Here is a 22644-nt window from a genome sequence, read left to right as displayed (position 1 = left end):
CACATGTACAAACTACAATGTACATATGTACATTGTATGTAAATTCATATTACTTGAAATATTGACTTCATTCCAAGAGGGTATGTGTGCACATGTTCATGTACAAACCTGCATGAAGAGTACATTTGTACGTACTGGTATGTTCAAAGTCACAAGGACTGCACGGTTTAACTTACAACTTACGCCATACAATTACTGAATACGTCAGTTAAATGTCATGATTCCATGAATTTAAAAAAAAATATAGGCCTAATGGTTGGTGTACACTACACATGTGCATCTTCATAAACATTTTTTTTTTTTTGAAAACTGATCTACTACACACAATACATGTACAATCATTACAGCAATTGGAAATTTGAGTCATATGGACCTGTGCGCATTTGCATGTTCATTGAAGACTTTTTGAAGACAATTATGAAGACAACAATTTGAACAAATCTCGGAATTCACATGGAGGTGAATACTGGAGGGTTACCAATCTTGTTTTGTCAATAAAATAATAAGTAACCCAAAAAAAGAAGATAACTCTGACATTCAGGAAAACATCAAGGCGACCTTTACTGAAATGCTTGTTCATCGACCTCAGGGTTTGATGACTACAACCAATAAATCAGGCATGCAACTGAGTACATGTAGTCACAAAAAAAAGAGGAAATTCAAATCTTTCCAAGACTTTGTACAGTGTTTTTCCATTTTCAATGGCACACATGGGAAGCAAAAAAAAGAGGAAATCAGCTGATCCGAGGAAAAGTTGCATGCCTGATAAATATCACAATGGTAATCGCACATGAACAGTGAATTATTTTTCAATTAAAATGCAAACAAGTTCGACACCTGGTGAACATATCTTGCTTTACAGGAAACACAAGATGAACGACTTAAAAAATGCCAACAGAGGTTTCTGACCTATCGCACCACCGAGATAATTTAATCAATGAGTTGAAAATACATATAGACTACGTGCACACTGACATGGTACATGTACATGTAGATGGATGTACATGTACATGTACATGTACAGAGTGAAGGTACTGGTACATGTACATGCATGACCATGTGTGCGTCACGTTGTATCATGGAATTTGCCAATCATATCAGCCACAGTTGTTAAACTTGGACTAGAAATAGACTACAGAACAGGTGCTACACTATCATGTCACACACTGAGCAAACGGTCAAGCAGCATGCAACTAATTTTAAAAATACTTACTGTACATGTGTACAGTATACCGGTATTTAGCGTTTCATCAGTAACCCACATTTCATATAATTCTGATAGCTTCAATATGTACAGATAATTTGTCTTCCGTGTACGAATATGATTGAAAAATAAATTGTTATTAAATCAGTGCTATACAATGCCGATAATCAGCAGTAATTAGCTGTCATTAGAAATTTGCACATGTTCCAATGTACAAATCTGTTGGCAAATAAATGCATATACCCGGTAGGTCGGACTCTATAGAACAATTCTGTTTATACAAATTGAATTAGTTTGTCAAAAATAAAAATTACACACATGATTTTTCTCCAAAACCAGCTAAATTTTTACAAAGTTCGTTAAACTGGTCACTTAAAGCTATACATGTAGTCCATCATTTGCAGCCATCCGAAAAAGTAACTGGCGTATTATTGTTGAAAAACGTACTTGGTTGAAAGATAGTAAGTGGACTAAACTCCCTGTGAAATTAATCTTCCTGGCAAGCTATCATTTTGAAGTAATCAACGAAAGAAGGCCTTTCCAACGGTGCGTCTCAAGACGCACCGTAGGAAAATTTAAATTAATAGTTCGTTTTGTTATTCGGCTCAGCCTGCGCAAGCATTGGCACGACGCACAGGCGCGCGCAGTTGCTATAGTTCGTCGGATCAGTGCACGACATCGCGTATAGCTGCAATTCAAAACAATTCATAACATGACTCAGCAACTTTTGATTTGAAATTGAGATCCTAGAATGCTGTTTTTCTCGGAATATACAGCTGAAGCTGAACTGAAACTTCATCAGGTTAGTTGTTCAGTATCCCTCATTAGATTTTGAACACTTTTGTTACTTCAAACGAACAAAATGCACAAATTACAAATGATGGACTATATCTTTAATAGAGGTTTCACGCTGTGCTTATGTACATGTACAATACAGGTACATGTACATGTACCGGTAAAACCAGTTTAAAACTGAATAACATCTTGATGAATGCTGAAATGTATGGATCTTGGAAATGTACATGTACAAATTGTACATGTATGTATCAGATAATATTACATGTACCTTCAGTGTCATAAAATATTTCACAGCAGGCTGGAGTCTTGTTTTCATAACACCGGTAGCTCCGAGTCAGCATTGAGTGGAAAGTGAAACTCTACATTCATGACATTAGCAGAAGGCAAAACCAATGTACTGGCACATGTACAGAGGGCTGGATTAAGTGTTCTGTAGGACCTACATTTTTTTTGTACCGGTAGGTGCCAGTGTTCCGTAGGCCCTACCGTTCTACTCCACTCTAGGCATCAGCACCAATTTAAAGGGAAGATACAACATTTGCAAACATCAAAAAAACGAAATGATCAAATTATCACGAAATATCTTACTGGATTGTTAGGGAATGACAGTCTAAAGCATCTTGTAAAATCGTGGCTCCTGGTGTGCTGACATTTTCAAAAAAACTGGTATATTTCCAATGTTGGTCGGCTGACCAGCGTTGGAGAAAACTGGCTTTTTTGAAAAACTGCTCTTAATTTTTCATAACTAGTTTATCCGCATTTTCTTTGCAATTTATTACACACCTGTGAACATCCTGCCGGACACATTCTCTGACCTTACAATTCCCCAAAGTCGACAAACTGCTCCGTTTAATCGTAAGTGGGGTCAGGGAACCAGACTAGAAGAACATGATGTTTTCTTGGTTTTTCCAGCATCTTCAAGCCCAAAACGTAAAGCAAGTCAGTTTAACATTTGCTATAACATTCAAATCCCCCAAATCCATTTACTACTAAAAATTGCAGCAAGAGCAAATGTTGTACATTCCCTTTAATGTTAATTCTAAGCTGTACCGGTACTTACTACTCAGCAAGCCAGGCCAAATTGGTCCATGTACCGGTACGTGTACATGTAGCTCTACAAGCCTGTTGGCACACTGTGGTATTTTTGTAGGCCCTAAAAAATTTTGTAGGCCCCAAATTTTTCAAAGGCCCCAAATTGTTCCTAGGCCCTATCGGTTGGCACAGTGTCTACTGTGCCTATTGGGTATCCAGGCCTGACTGTACATTTCAGTTGGAATCCCTCATTCTCCTGACGACGGGCAGAGCATACTGTTCGAAAAGTTGAGTCCCTCCGGTTCATTTCAGAACCACACATACTCACAAAAGAGATTTATTCACATGGTGCTACCGCAAACTTATCTTGTCTTTGTACATTTCATGTACTGAAACATGTGAAAAGGATGTCAGGTTACAATGCCAGGCTCATGGCTCAAATTGCAATAAATATTTTTGAATACATAAAAGGGTGCCCCTTTTTGACAAGTGATTTTTACTTTTTATCAAATGTCATTTTCTCTGGACTTCAGTTTATTTTCCCTTTTTTGGGGGGCTCATGCAAAAACCCCCGTCAATTTCTTCTTTTTTCCTCTTTGAAGTATTACATGTATCTTAGTTTAGTCCCATGCCTGCGAGACTATAGTTTATATAACCAGAGAGACCCCCTTCTTGAATGAGGAGTGACCCCTGGACAGGAAGGTGCAGTGATGAGGGTGGTGATGTGGTCCAGCATGCATTAGTGCTGTTCCATCTACCATCAATTCCAACCGCCCTGTCTCTGGTCTCTCTCTTTCAGCTCGCCAACAATTCCTGGATCTTTGATACCCTACCCCCATTACACATGTAGCATAAAGATCCCACTTTTCCTATCTTATATCTTAAAATGCTGACAGAATCTTTGTATCTTAAGACAGTGTCTTGAGAAAGCTACCCATACTGCAAACCTTACTGGGCACGCACAGTGATCTTAACCTTGAAGAAATCAAGATGTTCTTAACGAGTATTCTGGTAGCCAGTCTCCCCAACTAAAAGGCCAAAAAGTTGAAATAACAAGGTTTGCTCAACAAGAAGTACATGTACATGTACCTGTACTAAGACCTTGATGTCTTGGAAAATTTCTTGAGATGTGATACCTGCTTCCACAGCAACGACTTGAGGTTGTTGAGAACCAGCGAGTGGTCCATGTGCATGTTTTTGCTGCCAAACTCCAACCGCTTACACTTGCCGAGTAGATCTTCGAGTTCTTGGTGGACATCAGACGGTGCATTGTCCAGGAGGTAAACAGTCAGCATGTGACAGACACGCTGGAGATTGGGCTGAATCATCTCCCCGGAGCATTTGCCCGACTTGTCGCACGGGGAGCGACAGTTCTCCCCAAGCATGCAGTCCCAGTCCCCAAAGCAGGTTCTATCCTGCAGGCTAGTCTTCACGGCCTGCTCCGTCAAAACACCCTCCAATCTAAGAATTTTCACATCGCTGTACGCCGTATACCCGATCCCCCTTTCGTTCACATGGCACATGTAGAGATTCCCCGCGGGTCCTTCCATAATCTCTTCGACAAATTCTAGCAGTCCCACGACAATGTGAGCTCGGTCCGTCCAAGGCGGGGCAATCTTTCTTTGGAAATACATTTTGGCTGAATTTGGCAAAACGAAGTCGAGAAGCGGCGGGAACTCGGTGCCGAATAACCTGAAGGCGCGAATGCCCTCCATGATGTACATGTTCCCGCAGAATCCCAGCAGGCGTGGAATGTAGTCGCTGTCGCCCAGGACCATCATGATCAGGAACTCTTTGGACTGAAGAAGGGCCCAGACTGACCTGGCCTCGGGCAACGAGACTTTGCCGTCGTTGTTACTGTCAGCCAAGTTGAGTATTCTGGACTGGATACTGTCAATGTTACCGCCGTCGCCCAGGTGTCGCTTGAGGTAGGCAGAGATCATGATCCGCAGGTCCTCCATGGAGCTACCAGAGGCAGGCTTCTGGAAGCTGACCTCCGCAGGATTCAAAGACTGCTTGATGTAAAGGGGCTCATCCATGTTCTTCCTTTGTTTTGGTGGTTTCTTTAGTGTGCCAATGTATGTCTAAGATTTTTTTAAAAGAAAAAGAAAAACAAAGGGATTAAATGAAAATAAAAGTCTTGCCCTAAGACAATAAGTTATTATTAATACCGAAGTCTTATATAGCACACGTATCTACCGGTACCAACAATTTGGTACTCAAGGGGCTGGAAATTACATACTATGTCTATTATTAAAGATAGGTAAATGAAGTTTATGAGAAATATGAGACACATTATGTAGCACCTTATAAGGGTTTACAAGGTGCTGCGGTGCATATTGCAGCCACTACCTGACTACTAGAAACACCGGGGCAAACCCCTTCTCTTAGCGATAAGTGTTACTGGGTTCTTTAACGTGCATTACACAACACACGGGACCTACGGCTTTGCATCCCATCCGAAGGACAAAGCAATAATGGTATTTAAAGTGCTTTGCTCAAGAGCACAAGCACCATGTTCCCACAATCAGGATTCGAACCCATGTACCACGGCACACGAGTCGAACACCATAACCATTGGACCAAAGCACCCCCACAATCAATTTGTTAAATAGGATTGCAGTTGCACCTCGTGTTCCTTTCTGTTGATTCATTGTACAAATATCTGTTGTGACAACTACTATATTCATTTCATTCATTCATTACATGTAAATGGTCTATCATGACTCAGAGTTAAGGGCTGAATTGAACATACATTGTACAGTAACTTAAAAAAAAGTAACCCAATCAAAATACCATTACATGTAGTGACATTTTTTGCCCTCTGACATAAGCAAAGGAATGCAGATTCAAACCTTTCCGAAATCTTGTCCACACAATGACATCAATGTTACAAAGACATCAATGTTACAATGTTAATGCTTAGATGTAAAGTTTTAGTCCAAAGGAACAAAACATTTTGTTATCATTTTTAAGACTTCATGTTTGCTTCCGAAACACGATGAAGGGAGAATTTTTGCTGAATCACTGGCCAAGTTCGGGCAAGGACCATTAGTCGACTAGTGGTTGATTTGTGACGTACCTTACGCCTGCGCACTGATAGCAACGTGCGAACGTCTCTAGTCAAACGCTGGTCAAAATGTCATCGCAAAACTTCTGGATCCTGGCTCTCTGCTAGCGTTATGAATGCGCGCGGCTATTGGTTACCAGCGAAGCAACCAACCCCAGTAGGCTGGTTCCAAGTAGTCGACTAGCGTAGTCAACCACCGTCGACTAGACAGAGTTCGGGCAAACGTTAGTTAACCATTGGTCAACTATAGTCCTTGCGCGAACTTGGCCACTGCCTATGACATTTGTTATTAAACAATCACAATGTTAACATTTTTCACCCTGCATTTGTAATATCTGAAATTGGAAACTTATCAATCCTAGTTGCTAAAACCTGTGCAAAATATCGGTGAACAAATCTATATGGCTTAGTGCCAAGGAAAGTTTGGAAGTGGCATTGGGACAAATTGATTACATGAAGGGTGACAAATCCCCTTCCCAATTTTCCATTTCCGATAACTGAAGCCTATTTTGACGGGGAAGTTTTCATGTACAGTACTGTTATGTCCCCTGGGTATTTTCAGCAAATTTTAATGACACATATCCATGAACATGTGCAAATGTACACTACCGTACACTGCAGGAACTTGTCCAAGATTACAAAAAAAAGTGTGTAACCCTCCTGGGGACTGAGCCAAGATTTCCTGGAGACCAGAACAGCTGCGGCTGCACTGAGTCATGCAAGTAGCAAGCTTGCTTAGGCCAAGAAAAAAAAGTCTCCGGTTTCTGGTATGCGCGCGCGTCGCCGTAACCATGCGCGTCGGCAAAATGATAAAGTTTTTTTTTCAATGAAAGATGATGTCTCAAAATGCCAAACTCACTGGTTTGACTGGAATCCTGCTGCTGCACAATTTTAACGTGTTTTTAGATTGGGTTATGGTCGAGAATAAGCTTTATGTTGCCTCTCTGGACTCCCATATATTTGCACTAAGTTTAGTCGGGCGCCATATGCAGTCATCAGCCGACATTTGAAGCAAAAAAATCAGGTAAAAAAACAAAGCCGCGTCGCCGCACCACTTTTTGGGGAAGCTCCATACCAGAAACCGGAGACTTTTTTTTTGTTGGCCTTAACATTTAATTCCCAGTTTCGGCTGTTGCAGTAAAAATGTTTCAGTTTTTGACTTTGCCATGTAAAAGAAAATAGACAACATGCCTGCAACATGCAGTAGCAATATTCTTCACAGAACAGCACAGAAGTAGTACATGTAAATGCACAGCACAGCATAGCATGTTGGGTACAATGCTAAAACAAACATTCTATTTCCAGTAAATGAATGGGTGCGAGCAAGCATTGAAATGACACACATGCGCATGTATAATGCGTCGGTTCAGAGTGTGACAACGAGTAGCTAGCAATCGGCTGAATGAGAATGTGTCCCGGACGCTGATTGCGGGCGCAACTCAAAACATGGCTCTGCAACTTTTGAATTGAAATAGAGATCCTACAATATTGTTTTCTCAAGAACATACAGTATTCACTGAGCTACAACTTCATCGGGTTAGTTGTTAAGCTTACCCTTCTTTAGATTTTGAGCACGCTTGTACTCAAATGCACAAATGACAAATGATATTCTCAACCGTTCAACGCAACTTGTAAACATACAGCCTGTCTCCAAAAAAATGGTACAATCAGAAAAAAAGATTGGTTAAATATGAAATTTCAAAATAAGTCATTCTTACTGGGCATAATATTAAAGAACAAAGACTGGGCTTTCCAATAGTGTTTGTTTGATCTTATTTGCTTTTGTCAATTCAGAGATATAATCAATTTAGTGCGATACACCAAAATCGATTTTCTGCCACTTTTATGTATGGGCAGAGTTGTTTCGAGTTCTGTGCCATGCTGTCTTGAAGCTCACAAAAGATTGCAACTTGGCAAAAGAAACAAACTCCATTTTTGTGTTCCGCAGTAAACTGGAGTTATCTCTGGATTGTCAAAAGCAAATGAGATGAAACAAAAAGTATTGGAAAGCCTGGTCTTTTTTCTTTAATGTGATGCTCAAAACGACATACTCATGTTGAGATTTAATATTGAAAAAAAAATCGTTTTCGATTGTACCATTTTTTTTGGAGACAGGCTGTATACTTTCTACCACACACATGTACATTTTGTACAGTATACATGTATGTATGTACTGCTGGCCAGAAAAAAAATCGAACTGTTCCCAGCTTCAACTAATACCTTAATTTCAGAAACCTTTAAATATGACCGGTGTGGTCCTTGTTTTTCACGATGACGAACACAAACTCGCTTTAATTCCCATGAAGTAAAAGCATATGGAGCTTTTACCTTTACTCAGGAAGCATGAATAAATGATCTGCTTCATCATGCTGGCCAAGCCCCAAGGCAGTGATCGCGGGGACTAGCCAAGCAGTATAATATACCCCAACAAACACCTTGCCATACGTGAACTTATACCCACACAGCTAATGATCTGTGCTAGCATGCACCTCAAAATGCATGAACACCAACACGCTCGGCCCTTCCCCATGGATTTTGCCTGGGGTACGGTAGATCGTGCTGAAATCGCCGGAGTAGCATCAGAAATGATATAGAAACAAAACAGTGTGCGTACATACCGGTATATACATTTGTACGGGTACAAGTACCGGTACCTGTACGTACATGTATTTTGGTTAAAGCTATAGTCCATCATTTGCAGCCATCCGAAAAGTAACTGGCGTAATTATCATTGAAAAACATACTTGGTTGAAAGATAGTAAGGGGACTAAACTCCCTGTGAAAATGAAATTATTCTTTCTGGCAAGCTGTCATTTTGAAGTAATCAACGAAAGAAGGCCTTTCCAACGGTGCGTCTTAAGAAGCACCGTAGGAAAATTTAAATTAATAGTTCATTTTGCTATTCGGCGAAGCGCGCGCAAGCATTGGCAAGACGCACACGCGCGCGGTTGCTATAATTCGTCGGATCAGTGCGCGACATCGCGTATAGCTGCAATCGGCTCAGTGAGAACGCGTCTCGGACGCTGAATTCAAGCAATTCAAAACATGATTCAGCAACTTTTGATTTGAAACTGAGATCCTAGAATGCTGTATTTCTCGGAATATACAGCTGAAGCTGAGCTGCAACTTCATCAGGTTAGTTGTTCAGTGCCCTTCTTTAGATTTTGAACACTTTTGTTGCTTCAAACGAACAAAATGCACAAATTACAAATGATGGACTATATATTTAAGCAACAGGTACATTTTGTTGCTCTATCAGCTATGGCTAGCAGTAGCACACATTGGTAGCGGCTTCAGCTGCTTCCATAGGCCGCAGCCGGCCAAGGCGGATCCAAGGGGGGGGGGCAACGGGGGCCAACGGGGGCCATGGCCCCCCCCCCCCAAAAAAAAAACTGAACCCCATTTTTTTTTTTTTTTTAAGTGGCGTCGCAATAAAGGCAAGCACAGCATACACCACCATCGTTTCCGCCAAAATATGTGGTTAAAGTTGTCAGACATTGCCCCAGATCGCACCTCAGAGCATTTACCGGGGGTAGAATCCAAAAACATTTCGGGGCCCACTTAAGGGCCCCAAACCCCACGCCATAATTTTGGGGACCCAATTTTTTTTTGGCCCACCCCCCAAAAAATTGTGTTCTGGATCCGCCCTTGGCCGCAGCCATGTAACTTTGTAAGTACGGTACATTGTGTAAAGTCTGTCACCAGCCAATATAGCCCATCAGGCCGGCGTTGAACTCCGGTTTTTCTTTGCATGAAACGACTGAGGGTATTTCTACTCCCCCTGAATGGGATGCCAGTCCATCTCATGTTACTCCCCTGCTAATGCCAGTCATAGCACTGCTTAACAGTTAGCAGAAAAGTTGTGCTTACTACAGCAGAAAATCAAGCTGCTGATTAATGGTTGTGCGCATGGAGATTTCTATTATGTCACTGAATCAAACACCTTTTTTCCACTCAGGTTAAGCATGCTTTAGCTGTGCTTATTTTCAGTCTCTACGAAATAGACGTAGGCTCTGTTAGCAGAAAATCGACCGTTAATGGCAGCATTAAATTGGCCCTGGGTGGAGAGAGGCTAGTGGGGTTAAATAAGCTTGTCCATAAGGTCACAACATATGGCTAGCAGCTGGATTTGAACCCCTGACCCTCTGATCATAGTCAAGAACCCTAACAACCAGGCCATCCCCACCCCCACTTGTAGACAGCCATAATATGCATTCACATGCCAGTCATACATGTACCTGGTGAAATGCATCCTGGGAAACACAACTGTCCAGTGTTATCTTCGTCTGCTGGCATAGTTCTTCACACATGGAGCCGGCGATCACACCTTTGTTGTAATTCTCACACTGTGGCAGGAAAACACCAAAACAAATTAACTTGCGGTAGAGTGAAGTTTAATTCATAAGACAGCAATAATTGTTCATGATGTTACACAAATGCATGATGGGAAGGAGGAAACAATTTCACAAGCCAAAAACGAGCCCAGACTGAAACTCTTTCTAAAAGAAAATTGGAACAAACAAAAGGATTGACGAACTTGGTGAAAATGATGTCATTACAGTTCTTCTGAAAAGGTGAATATTACTTGGTTATTGAAAAGGTGAATATAATTAATTGATTATTGAGACTTCCTTGTGAGCATTTACCACCTGACAAATAGCTGACACTGTACCCGCGGTACCATATTGTACATTTTTTTCTAATGAATGGATGATGGCTCTGTCTTATCTGCAAAACTATTAATTATATGTACACTACATGTACCGGTATCTTGCTCAGAAGTGTAGGGTATTTGGCCGGTAAACATGTAGCCTTGTTGTCAGAAATGTTTGAGGGTGGACATTCCCTTGGTTTCGTGTAGTTAAGAAAAACCTGTGAAAAAAATCATTTTGCTCTCACTGTGAAAACACTTTCAACCCAATTTTTTTTCTATGATTCCCTTGAGTGTTTCTCTTCATTTTGCCACGGTTAAACCTAACCCAAAAATGCCTCTAAACCTGTTTTCCAGAAATGGGGAAACACTGTGTGGACTTGCCCACGTCCACACAACGTCTCCTCTACCTGGTGTATGTGGACCTCTTTTGTTCGGAAGTCTACACAGTGAATGTAATGCCTACCCAAAAGTGTTCACACCGTCGATACTGGACGTCCCATTGTCCCTCTTTTGTTTGTACTCTAACTTTTTAGGAAGACTCCCATACCGGTATGTTTTGTACACCAATCTAATCGTGGACGTATGCTGGGAATCGTGGACGATATTGTTCTCTTTTGTTCTCTGGAACTTTTCATCCACAGTTTGAATAGATAAACACGCCCACATGTTCTTGTTCCGTAGTTGTGGGGACACACACTCGTCTGTTTGTGGGGACCGAAAATGTTGTGAGGACAGCAGAAAGTCCCCATAACTTGGTCCTAATTTGCTTTAGAACAATAAAAAAAATTCCCCATAACCATGATAACGCGGTGTAGGCCTACCCACACATGTACACGGTAGTATTACTCCTCAGGAAATTTTAATTTATAATTCAGAAGCAGGGTTGCACATGCAATTCCACTTGGGACAATTTTTAATAATTGAATAATTACGAACCTATTACAGCTGAGACTTGCAAAGCATGCATGATACTATAGATGGAGAAAAATCCTATGAATTTACATGGTATCTACGAGTCAAAATTATACTTTTTAATTATTAAGAGGGGACAGGGCTTTTATGCTGTCTGCATAAAACTGTGCATGAAGTACGACTGCATGCATTCACGTTGTCACAGTTTTGTTTTGTGATGTCTCATCTATACGTACATGTAATATTTTGCAAAATAGTAATTTAATGACATCAGTTACTCTTACCCTACTGGTAGTCCTTGGATAAAGCACATGAATGCACGATAACCATGACAACAAATTATAGGGCTGTGCAATTTCAAATTATTTTGCATTTGATTAAATCAAACTTGGACTTGATCAAATTTCCAAATATAAAATTTCGATATTCACTGATTATGTTAAACATGCGCCAGTCTAAACTGGCTGCCGATCTGGATTTGCGTGCACCTGCGCTTGTCACAAACTGACAAAGAGCTCATTCAAATAATATAAACAGGTGGCAGTGGTTGATTTGTTTGACTGATTTTAACATAGAAATCTGAGCTCATATTCCCCATGGAAGCACTCAAATTGTGTGTGATAATGGCCAACAACAAAGGTGTGGCATTTGAAAAAGATCAATAAAATCCCACAACTTATAAATATTATTTAGTGTTTCATCATCTGCTGACACTGCTGGAGGCCGTTCACATTTTTTGAATATTTGAATTGAAAACAAAAAATTTATATTTGGATATTTGTTTGGTGATTTAATATTTGAGCATATGCAACCGGGAATTGAGGCAACTCCAGACCACACAATACTTTGTACAGTATTTTTCAATTCCTGATAAAAATGAGGAAATCAGAGGATCCAAGGAAAAGTTGCAATGCCTGAAAATTCAAATATTCAGTTAAGGCCAAAAAAAAAAATAAGTCGGTCTCTGGTGACCAGCGCGCACATCAATTTTAATCATGCACATCAATCGTTTTTTTTCCCCAAAATGTTCCGCAGTAGCTCCAACAGCCTCTATTGCCGCACCTCCTCAATTTTTTTTACCAAAGAGCACCAAGGAATGAGAAATTGCACCAAGGCAAATGATCGAAAGCACCAAGGCAAATTATGGAGGACACCAATGTACATGAGGACACCAAAAAAAGCGAAATAATATCCCACCTTGTCTGTACAATCCAAGCTTGAAGAAAAAGAAAAAAAGGAAGGGAAAAAAAAAAAAAAAAAGGGTCCCCACGTCAATTCCGTAACTTTGGTCTGACCAGAGACCGAATATATATTTTTTTGGCCTAACCCTCCTTTTGTTTGATCAACCATAGACAGTTAAAAACTCAATTTTTTTCCCCTGCCATGCCTTTTACACATGCTAGTCAACAACAGTCAGATCATATTTCTGGTCGGCACTGTGACCTGTCAAGTTCCATCAATAAACAGTTAAAGGGGCACTAGGTCCTGAAATCCCCGAAAATTTCATGTTTGGGATTGTTTACTTATCCTATTTCAAACATCTAGTTGAAAGGAAACCAACCTAATGTGTTACCGTTCCCGAGAAAAGACAAAAAATAAACCAGTTGTTTACATCGGACATGACGGAGTACGAATGCATTTTGCCTGTCGTTTTCAGTCAATAGGGAGGTTTTGCAAGCGAACGGATACGCTTACACTTACGTTTAGCTATCCGTATCCGTTTTTTACTTACGTGTAGCGAGCGAGATATGCGTGTCGTCTGCACGTTTAGCGGAAAGTGGGTGGCGTATGACGTCATAACTGATGACGTATCCGTCGCAAACGTATCCGTTTGCATGCGAAACCTCTCTAATGTACGATATACATGTACAGTGTACCAGTACACATTGTGTTTGTCTATACCTGCACTGTGCTCGCGAACAGCAGTGACCAATCGCCAATGCACAAAATGTGTTTTCTTGCACGTCTGCAAATGGCGAAAACTTTACGGATGAAATCACAACTAGCACCCAAATAGCTCAACTTTTTGGGGTCGCAAAAGTGGACCCCGAAAGTCGTTCTCGCACGCATAATACAGGAATAACACAAAATCGCCCAGTTTTTTTTAGGATAGTTGTGTGAATGTTTATATCCTACTTATAAATGTTCTTTCCGATTAACATCACTTTGTTCAAAGCGCGTTTTGTAGCCCAATTGGGCTGCTCCAGGACGCAGTGTCCCTTTAACCAGGTGACTGGAACACGTGTGTAGGCACAACTGGCTTATCAATCTCCTTAGTCAAAGGAAAGCAACATTAGTACATGTACATATATCACATTTCATAACAATCACAGCCAGTCAATTCTGCTTCATGAAGGCAGGGAGCACTCAACTGTTAAAAACAGTCACTTTATTTATTTTGACTGCTGGGCTGGCCTTGTTGAAATTGCCAGCCAGAGAGTGGGGGTTCATGCACATGACAACAAATTTCGGCTGCGACGATTTGGAATGGCTTAAGTAGAAACACACATCATAAAATAGCATGCATGTGAATGCCGTAGGGAATGAACAAGGCCAGGATGGGCACACCTCCGTCCACTTACACTCAAATTATAAATTATGGCGTACAATTTTAGATAGCCCCCTCCCATGCCCCTGTTTGACCAAGAAACCGCATTAGCTCTTTCGCAAGAGTGCACGGATGCACTTAAGTCCATAAATATGCACTAATCTGCAATGCGCACTGAGCTTCAATAAAAACCAGGGCCTGAGAAAAAAAACGGGGCCAAAGCAATTAATTATTAATGCCCTAATGGCTCTTGTGAGTGTTTCAGAGTTCATTTTGTAGTCATTAGTGCATGCATCATTTAAGCTTAAAGTGCCTACACATGTCCCAGTCATAATAAACACATCACGGTCTGAATACTGCTTCAAACTGCCAGTGAAAGTATACACGTTACAGATGAAGATATTTTCAATTACAGCAGGCACAGAAGTGAGAACTTTGAGAAACCAACACGTTTCAGCTGATGGAACTTGACTAGGGGGAAGCTAGGAGTGAGGAACAGGCACCTTTCTTGATAATTCTCAGGATTTTTTTCCCTTAACGTGTAAAGTCCTTGATGACACCTAGGGCTGAGACGCCGGTCCGTGACGAGAGAAGCTAATTGAGTGTGAAACACACATACATTATTAATGGGGGTCGGTGTTGCATTCTTCACGCCTCGATAAGGCGCATCATCTGGCGAGGAGTTGGACGCGCTTATTACACGTTTCATAATTTACGGTGCAGGTCCGGCGGAGTTGTGAGTCAGCAGCACTTTCTTGGACCGTCGAATTTGCTCAGTAAAATAACTTGCATTTAGTTCTGTGTCTTCATGACACCCATTGAGTCAATTTTTTTTGTAGATGTAGTGAGTGTCATATTGGGATAGAAAATTATCATTAAATTGGATATTGACAAATGTACTATGTCTGTATGTAGAACAAAACTACAAGTCTTTTAAGAATTATAAATATCAATATTGTTTTTTTTGCAGGTATAATTACTTCCAAGTGCAATTTGTTTAATTAACCCTCCTATGCATGCAAACATACACTCACTCTATGTAAAGTTGTCCTTTCAGTCAAAATCAGTCGCCAGGCGACTGTTTTTTTAAAGACTTTACAATGTACGTGTACATGTACAAGCTCCTAGCCTACATGTACATGTTTCATTTTATGGACAGGATAATCAATAAAGTGCAGCTTACAAGTACATCCCCCCCCCCCCCAATGCAAAACGATGCAAAATTCCATCTTATGAATAGTTTAATTGCGGTACCCGCACTACATGTACATTGTACATCAGATTCGAACCAGCCAACCGATCCCACAAGCTCGCTGGTCGAATGGTAAGACATCTGCACTAGAAAGCAGGAGGTTGTGGGTTCGAGTCCCACCCGAGTGATTTTTTCCAATTTTCACTCGGGAGGTAACACACTATACGTCGGTGAAAGGAAAACCTAATATTGATTTACATTCCCCCCCCCCCCCCCCCCCCCCGACGCAAAATTCAATCTTATGAAAAGTGCAGCTTTTTCCATTGCTGCCATAAACCACTAGTACTGGCATCTGTGTAGTAGGGCTGAGAGAGGGAGGGGGACAGGGTAGGAGGATCTAGTGTGGAACAACATGTACATGTTGCAGTGGCATATTACGGTCATTTTTATTGGGGGGGGGGGGGTAAATTTTCTTTGAAAAGGGCACTTGCACATCCATGCTGAAATGTAGACACGTTTTTTTCCCCGGACACTTGGCCTCCATAAAATCAAATAGTTGGGGGGGGGGGGGGAGGGGCTGGTACCATCTGTCGATGGGGGAGCTGTTCAAAACCGACGATAATGCACACTAACGGACAAAATGGTACTTCTAACGGAGATACATGCGCAAAATTAACAAAAAAAGGCACCCGCAACGGCTGATGGCACCAAAAAGGCCACCACATACTTTTAAAAAGGGCACTTGTTCAGAAAAAAAGGGCACTTGTTAAACTAAAAAGGGCACTCTTTACAAAATATTGGGGGGGGGGGGGGGTAAGCGCTGGTAAAAAAAAGGACATTTGAATAGAAAAGGGCAGCCTTTACAAAATATTTGGGGGGGGGGGATACATACCCCCCTTACCCCCCGCTGGCTACGCCGATGTGTACGTACATATGTACATGTACTGGTACAAATTTGCAGATATGTGTGAATGCCTGTATCTCATCATAATAATCCTACAGCTCTTGTAAAAAAAGTGTTGTGTACTGAAAATGCGAATAACCTTCATTGGACAGTGCAATGACATCTGCCCAAAACGATCCCCAAAACCTACAACATATCTGGGCCTACATGTACCGGTAAATGTAGTAGCCAGCCTTCTTTCATTACCTGCAGCGCAAATGTACACACTAGTACATGTACACAGAGTCACAACTGAAAAAATTATAATCATTGATTCATTTCTTGCTTTGTATGAATTTCTCATATGACAGGAATATGACACCTACTGATAGTTGAAACCCTCAGCTGCTCAGCGCTTGAAAAAGAATTGCAAAGGTTCGCTACGGCGGTAGTCAGGGTAACTCACTATGAATTCCTTGGCGCTCTCTGGCCTGCATATATCGGGGCTGCCGTTGTAGCTGAAGTACATCACCCAAGCCCCGAAGAAGCACAGCATCCATAGCACGATGAGTGTCTTCACCTTCACGCTGTATCGCCCCTGCAAAACAAATCAGAGAATATTCATTTTGGAATGTTTGAACTGAGACAAATTTATCCAAATCATCAAAGTGATGTTTCAAAAGTGATGTATTTTTCTAAAGGTTGCCTTGCTCTTGTATGGCTTTATGATCGAGGCAAGACACACAAAGGGAGAACAAGAGATCCTTTCAGTCCACGAGCGTTGGGTCTTTTGTTGAACATGTTGACAACGGTCCTCAAACTTACATGTACCGGTATGTGCTTAGTCTATGGGAGAGTGTTATATTACAAGGACAAAGGGAAACACAAAACATTGTCCTCGAGTGTATAGAAATTCTAAAACAACAAAAGACAGTACGGTATTTACAATGTGCATGACACATTACAGTATGAAATTACTGTGTTTAGGAATTGGACACGTACATGTACATGTATAGCAAGATTGTGTTTATTTGCTAAACACAGTTCTTAGTATAGGTTTTCCTCGCTATTTTAAAACATTTTTCGTTCAAATTCACTGTTTCTTATACATTTGTCCAGCAAAATCGATTTAGCGCACTTCCAATGTTTAATTTCATCTTTTGTCAGACAATTTCAAATTTAGTCCAAACAAATTCAAACAATGAGCACTCGTTTTCAACCAGGAGTATACAATTTTGTCTCGTCTACGCCGAATCATGTTGTTCAGAAATCAAATTTGTGTAATGCCACACAATTTAAACATAATTTGGTTAAATTTCGTCATGCTTCATAGGGATATATTTTCAAAGGCATGTACATGTAGGCCTCTAACCAGAACTCTTTCTTTCCTTATTTGTTCATAAATTTGTCATTTATTTTGATTTTATCTTCTTAAAATTTAGACTCAATATTTTAGGCAAATTACACAGGGATTTATGGGTGTTTTTTTTTTCATTGTAAGAATTTTCTTTCTGTTTGTTGATTTTAAATAACGTTGTATTTTGTTTTATCCCGGTAATCTTTACTTTTTTGGAAATTCTTCTTTGTGTTCAGTACTCTGCTTTGTTCCGAAAAATCATGCGAGCAAATGTGCCAAATTGTGCTTGGGGACACAAGGAAATTTCTTTTAAAGCACACCAGACTTACAAGTTTTAAATTGATTGATAAAAGACAAATTTGATCTCTGAATGCTGCCATTCTGCAACAGCCAAGAAGAATTTGATCTGTAATGACAAATATTCTTCGACCCGGTGACTAAAGAGGGTGACCAAATTTTGAAATGGAACGGTAAATGACTAAGGCAAAAAAAATAATAATTCTGGTTCCGATTACATGGCATTTGAAAATAGGGTAAGTAGGTAGGGAATTTTTTTTTTTGCCAATGTTTTTTTGTGTACGATCATATGGAGGTGTCTGCGTATAGTGAATGGTAAAAAGGTAGAAATTGATGGTTTTGGGTGTTTTTTTCTCATTTTTCCCATAAAAAAAATTAGGGTAGGGGCTGTCAGAATAGGGTAGGTAGGGAAACCGGAAGCAGAACTATTATTTTTTTTGGCCTAAATTGGTTTTGGTAAAAGCGTGCGATTTTATTTTTGTGTTTCTAGTTAACTCATTCTACATGTAATGCTCTTTTTTACACATGAACCATGGCCTTTTCTCTTTGGTGTCTGCATGTTAAATCACACTGCTAGATTTACAGCATATCTCCCCCTTTGGAGAAGTGACCTGTCCCCCGCTCCCTGCTCCAGCAGGTGCTTCCTCCGATAGCTCTGCTGATTTTCATCACACAGGCAAACGAGTTGCACATTTTGACTCTGCCATTGCGCATACATGTATTGTACACTAGACATGCTAGAGCCTGATTAACACACCAGCGCTGAAAATTACAAGACGTTCAATCAATGTGGCAAAGGAAGAGTGGATTTGCAGGTGCAACGGAGGATGTAGGATTAAGCAACTAAACCTTTGTAAGATGGTTTGATTGCTCAGACGGGCTAGAGGGTTTCATATGATTTTTTTCCCCAACAAAAAAATCAGGGATTTTAAACAGGGGTTAACATCTTCCATGTATTAACCCTAACCCCTTGGGCCCTTACATAAGTTACAGTTAGGCATTTTTGCTACGATGTACAGTTGTGTAATCAAATAGCATACAGCCTCAATCCTGCAAAATGATCCGTTATTTTTTTTAATGTGGTCCTTGGACGGGTGACTACTGCCTCAATCCTGCAAAATCCTCCGACAATCACTGTCAATATGTTGAGGCAGAGCCAGTGACATCCTGGAGCAGTGCGGAGGAATTTTTAAGTATAATCTAGGTCTACACCGTACATTGTAAATGTATGCATGGATGAGTATAAACAACACCGGCCTAAGACCGTGACACAGTGGATCCTCCGAAATCAGCCACACACTTTTGCCATAAAGCCTCAATCCTGCAAAATTCTCCATTTTGCAAAAAGCATTTTTGAGCATTTGGGAAGCTTAGGGTTTAGAAATGTACTGTACATGTAAGAAATAATTACGGTAGGTTGAAGAACGCAATGGTTCTCACGTGAAATCTTTAGGAAAACAAATTCTGAAGTATAATTTTTTTCATAGCCCTGCATACATGTACTTCAAAACAGATTCTGTAGTGTATTGGGCTTACATGTACATGTAATTATTTTCCAATTTAATTATTATTACATACATGTATGTACCGGTACTTTATGTACATTATGGTTTATTTCAGGTAATGAAACCAATTGATGATCACTCAAAACACCCTAGGCACTGTACATGTTTGCTCACAAGCATGAAAAAAAGCATGGCATGACATGCCATGAAGAAACCTGTAAAGAGAAGACAATGAAGAAATGACACTAGGGAAGAATACCCCATAAGAATATTCTGGGAAAAACCCATGGAATCAGGCAGGGACCAGGGCAGGAATGGAGCCTGCACACAAAGGTGGAAAATACAATGCAGTTGAGGAAAGAACCACTGTGGCAACCTGTTCATGATATCATTTACGTAACTTACGTAAATTTTCATGTACCGGTACATTGTGTAAGAAAGAACACTCTGACCAGTCCTATACGTGTACTCAATAATCACTGGCAGGTCACTTTGTTTACAATACAAAAAAAAACTTGTGAAAAATATCCACCTGCACTGGTGTGCATACACATTCCCGGCCGCATGGGCGTTAACGGGGGACGGGGAAGTCCCACCCACTTTTTCAAGTGGGGGGGGGGGGGGGAATATCACATCGTTTGTCCCCCCCCCCCCCCCCATTGTCCCTGAATAAAAATTGTAACCTACATGTACCGGTACACATATTTATACAAAATGTAGCTAAGAATAACTGATTCAATGACTTCAAACTCGTTTAAAAATCATTGCTCAAAAAGTGGTTAAAGTGGTAAGAAAATTGTCTCAGATCGCACCACAGAGCGTCTAGAATCCAAAATTTTCCCAGGCAGTTGGGCCCTTAAATAGGCCCCGGACCCCACGCCGTTACGGCTTTGCGCTCGCATAACTGCTGATCAAGGTGCATGTACATGTTTGTCCCCCTCCACTTTTGAGAAGCGATTGACGCCCTTGCCACGCCCGGCCGTACATTGTACATCTACATGTACGTTCATACACATGTACATCAAAAGACAAGTAGTAAATCCTAAACATACACGGTATTCACACACAACATACTTACATGTACTGTGAATGAACTGAAGTTTCTGCTCTGCCACGTCCTATGTGGCCATGAGATTTTCCTAGCTGGCGTCCATGTCCTCGGCATTATAAACTTCACTGAACTCTTAGAACTACTAAAGCCACAAAACTTTTACACACTTACACTTTCATAAAATGCTAGCTGACCAGTGAAAGTAAGATGCACAGTACCAACATCTGTGCATACATGTAAGTATACAGGGTGGTTCAAAACGAGGAAACCCACTTTTGACAAGAATTTTAACCTACTTACAAAGTCACCAAAATCACCATTGTCCACCTGTAAGTCTAGTGTAGTGTTTTTGTCTTCAAATCAAGCTCCCGAGCTCAGTCAAGCGGATGGAATAAAGCCGTCCATGGACAAACAGGTTTGGCACACTATGCAATTTTTAAACTACTGGTACCAAATGTAGGTCTCAGACTTTTCAGAGACAAAATATGCATTTAAAGATCAATATTTTACCATTAAATTGAATTCTTGAAATATGCTCAACAAATATGTGAAAATTGCTGTCAAAAGTGGGTTTCCTTCTTTTTGCACCACCCTAGCTGTAAATACGTACACAGCTATACTCTGGTTATAAAGTGAAGTGCAATATACATGTACACGTCAGCTCATCTAGAGGCCCAATGAAACGTAACAAACACAATGTACAGGTAGGATTACACTACCCTGCAACGGTTCAAAGCACATTGCATAATGTGATGGTTTGATAATTATCTCACTTCAGTAACACAAAGGAGTAAAGTACCAGTATACTCACCATTCTGATGTGGGCGTTCAACAGTGACCGCTTCCAGCCCATCCTTCTACTGGCATGGTGCGCGCTGCTGTGCCCTAACTACTGAACATCCTCGTCTATAAACCCCGTGTCTTGAATGTCTTCCTCCCTGCGTGACGGTTGGTGCCGTGCTATCCATTACATGCCACCTGCCCTAGGCGTATTATCTATCCACACAGTCAAAAAAAAAAAATATTAAACAGTAATTAAATTGCCGGGCACAACTCGGCCCAGATATCAAATGGCGCGGCTCTTGTTTGGAGTCAACATACATTGTCGCCGTTTAGCAGTGGTGGAATGCATTATCCGTAAGAATAACAATCAACATCCATTAGCTGATGAGTGGTACATCCATCAGTCCATGAATGCACTTTAACTTACGATGAGGGCATTTAGCATGTAGTGTCAATTGCATTTATCCCAAAAGTAATCTAATTAGTATCAAAAAGAATACTGGGATTAAAGATCATACATTTGTACATTTTTGTAAGTACTGGTACTTACGTGACAAAATTATTTCGTCTGGCTTTCTGTCATTCAGAAGAAATCAAGAAATGTAGGTGATTTCCAACGATCAATTAATTGACTCATGTTTTTGGAACAAGAGCGCTATCGACAAAATCGTATTTTGGGATCAAAAACGTTGTGCTGCTTGGTGATGGTATTTGCAGTGTTTTCTGGAAAATTGTAACATCCACTGAGCTGATTCTTCATTAGTGCTCAGCTTCAGAGATTAAGTGAAAGTGAAAGGTTTTATATGTTTACTATTTGTATAAGTAGGCCTATAATTATACTATAATTATAACATCTGTTGTGTTGATGCTATGCTTGAACTAATTTGTTTTGTTTTTTTACGCTGATGTAATTTCAGTCTGAGCTAAAGGCAACGTGACCCAGATCCACAACTCAAAAACTGGTTGCAAGTTATATCAAGAGGGATCTACATGTAAAATGAATTGCTCCAGACGCTGCGAAATAACAGCAGAAATTTGTACTGTGAACATGGTGAACACCGATGCACATCATCTTTCACTTGGGTGACAGACAGTTGAGATTATCAGTTCTGTTTCAAATCGCCTGTGGCTTCAAAACATTGTGGTCCATGTGTGATTACAAGGGGAATACATTGTACATGTACACTAAAAAAAAGCACTGTACTACCCTTTGCGCCTTTGAGAACCAATCGCATACTACATTTCATTCATAACATAAGAATACAATAAGGTACATTAGCACTAGACTGGCTACAAGTCACTACACTTTCCGTTACAAGATAATTACCTGGCTCAAATCAAATGTATTCCTTTGTTGT

The 22644-nt window shown here is 40.5% G+C and overlaps 1 protein-coding gene across 3 annotated transcripts in view; it reads right to left on the bottom strand.

The window, feature by feature from the left end:
* Positions 1-3363: 3363 nt before the first annotated feature.
* The window catches only part of LOC119720732 (divergent protein kinase domain 1A-like), a 28723-nt gene continuing 9442 nt past the window's right edge, over positions 3364-22644 (bottom strand). For all 3 annotated transcript variants that reach the window (XM_038190557.1, XM_038190555.1, XM_038190556.1), the window contains exons 2-5: positions 21315-21499; positions 16760-16891; positions 10343-10450; positions 3364-5118 (exon numbers count right to left, since the gene is read on the bottom strand). In XM_038190557.1, the coding sequence (XP_038046485.1) occupies positions 4129-5118; positions 10343-10450; positions 16760-16891; positions 21315-21356 (1272 nt within the window). In that variant the 5' untranslated portion in view covers positions 21357-21499 and the 3' untranslated portion in view covers positions 3364-4128. The remainder of the gene's footprint in view (positions 5119-10342; positions 10451-16759; positions 16892-21314; positions 21500-22644) is intronic.

Source organism: Patiria miniata, unplaced genomic scaffold (assembly GCF_015706575.1).
Source record: "Patiria miniata isolate m_02_andy unplaced genomic scaffold, ASM1570657v1 HiC_scaffold_9, whole genome shotgun sequence".
In the NCBI taxonomy this organism is placed as follows: Eukaryota; Metazoa; Echinodermata; class Asteroidea; order Valvatida; family Asterinidae; genus Patiria; species Patiria miniata.
The sequence above is the reverse complement of the archived record's forward strand: the minus strand, read 5'-3'. Positions and strand labels throughout refer to the sequence as shown.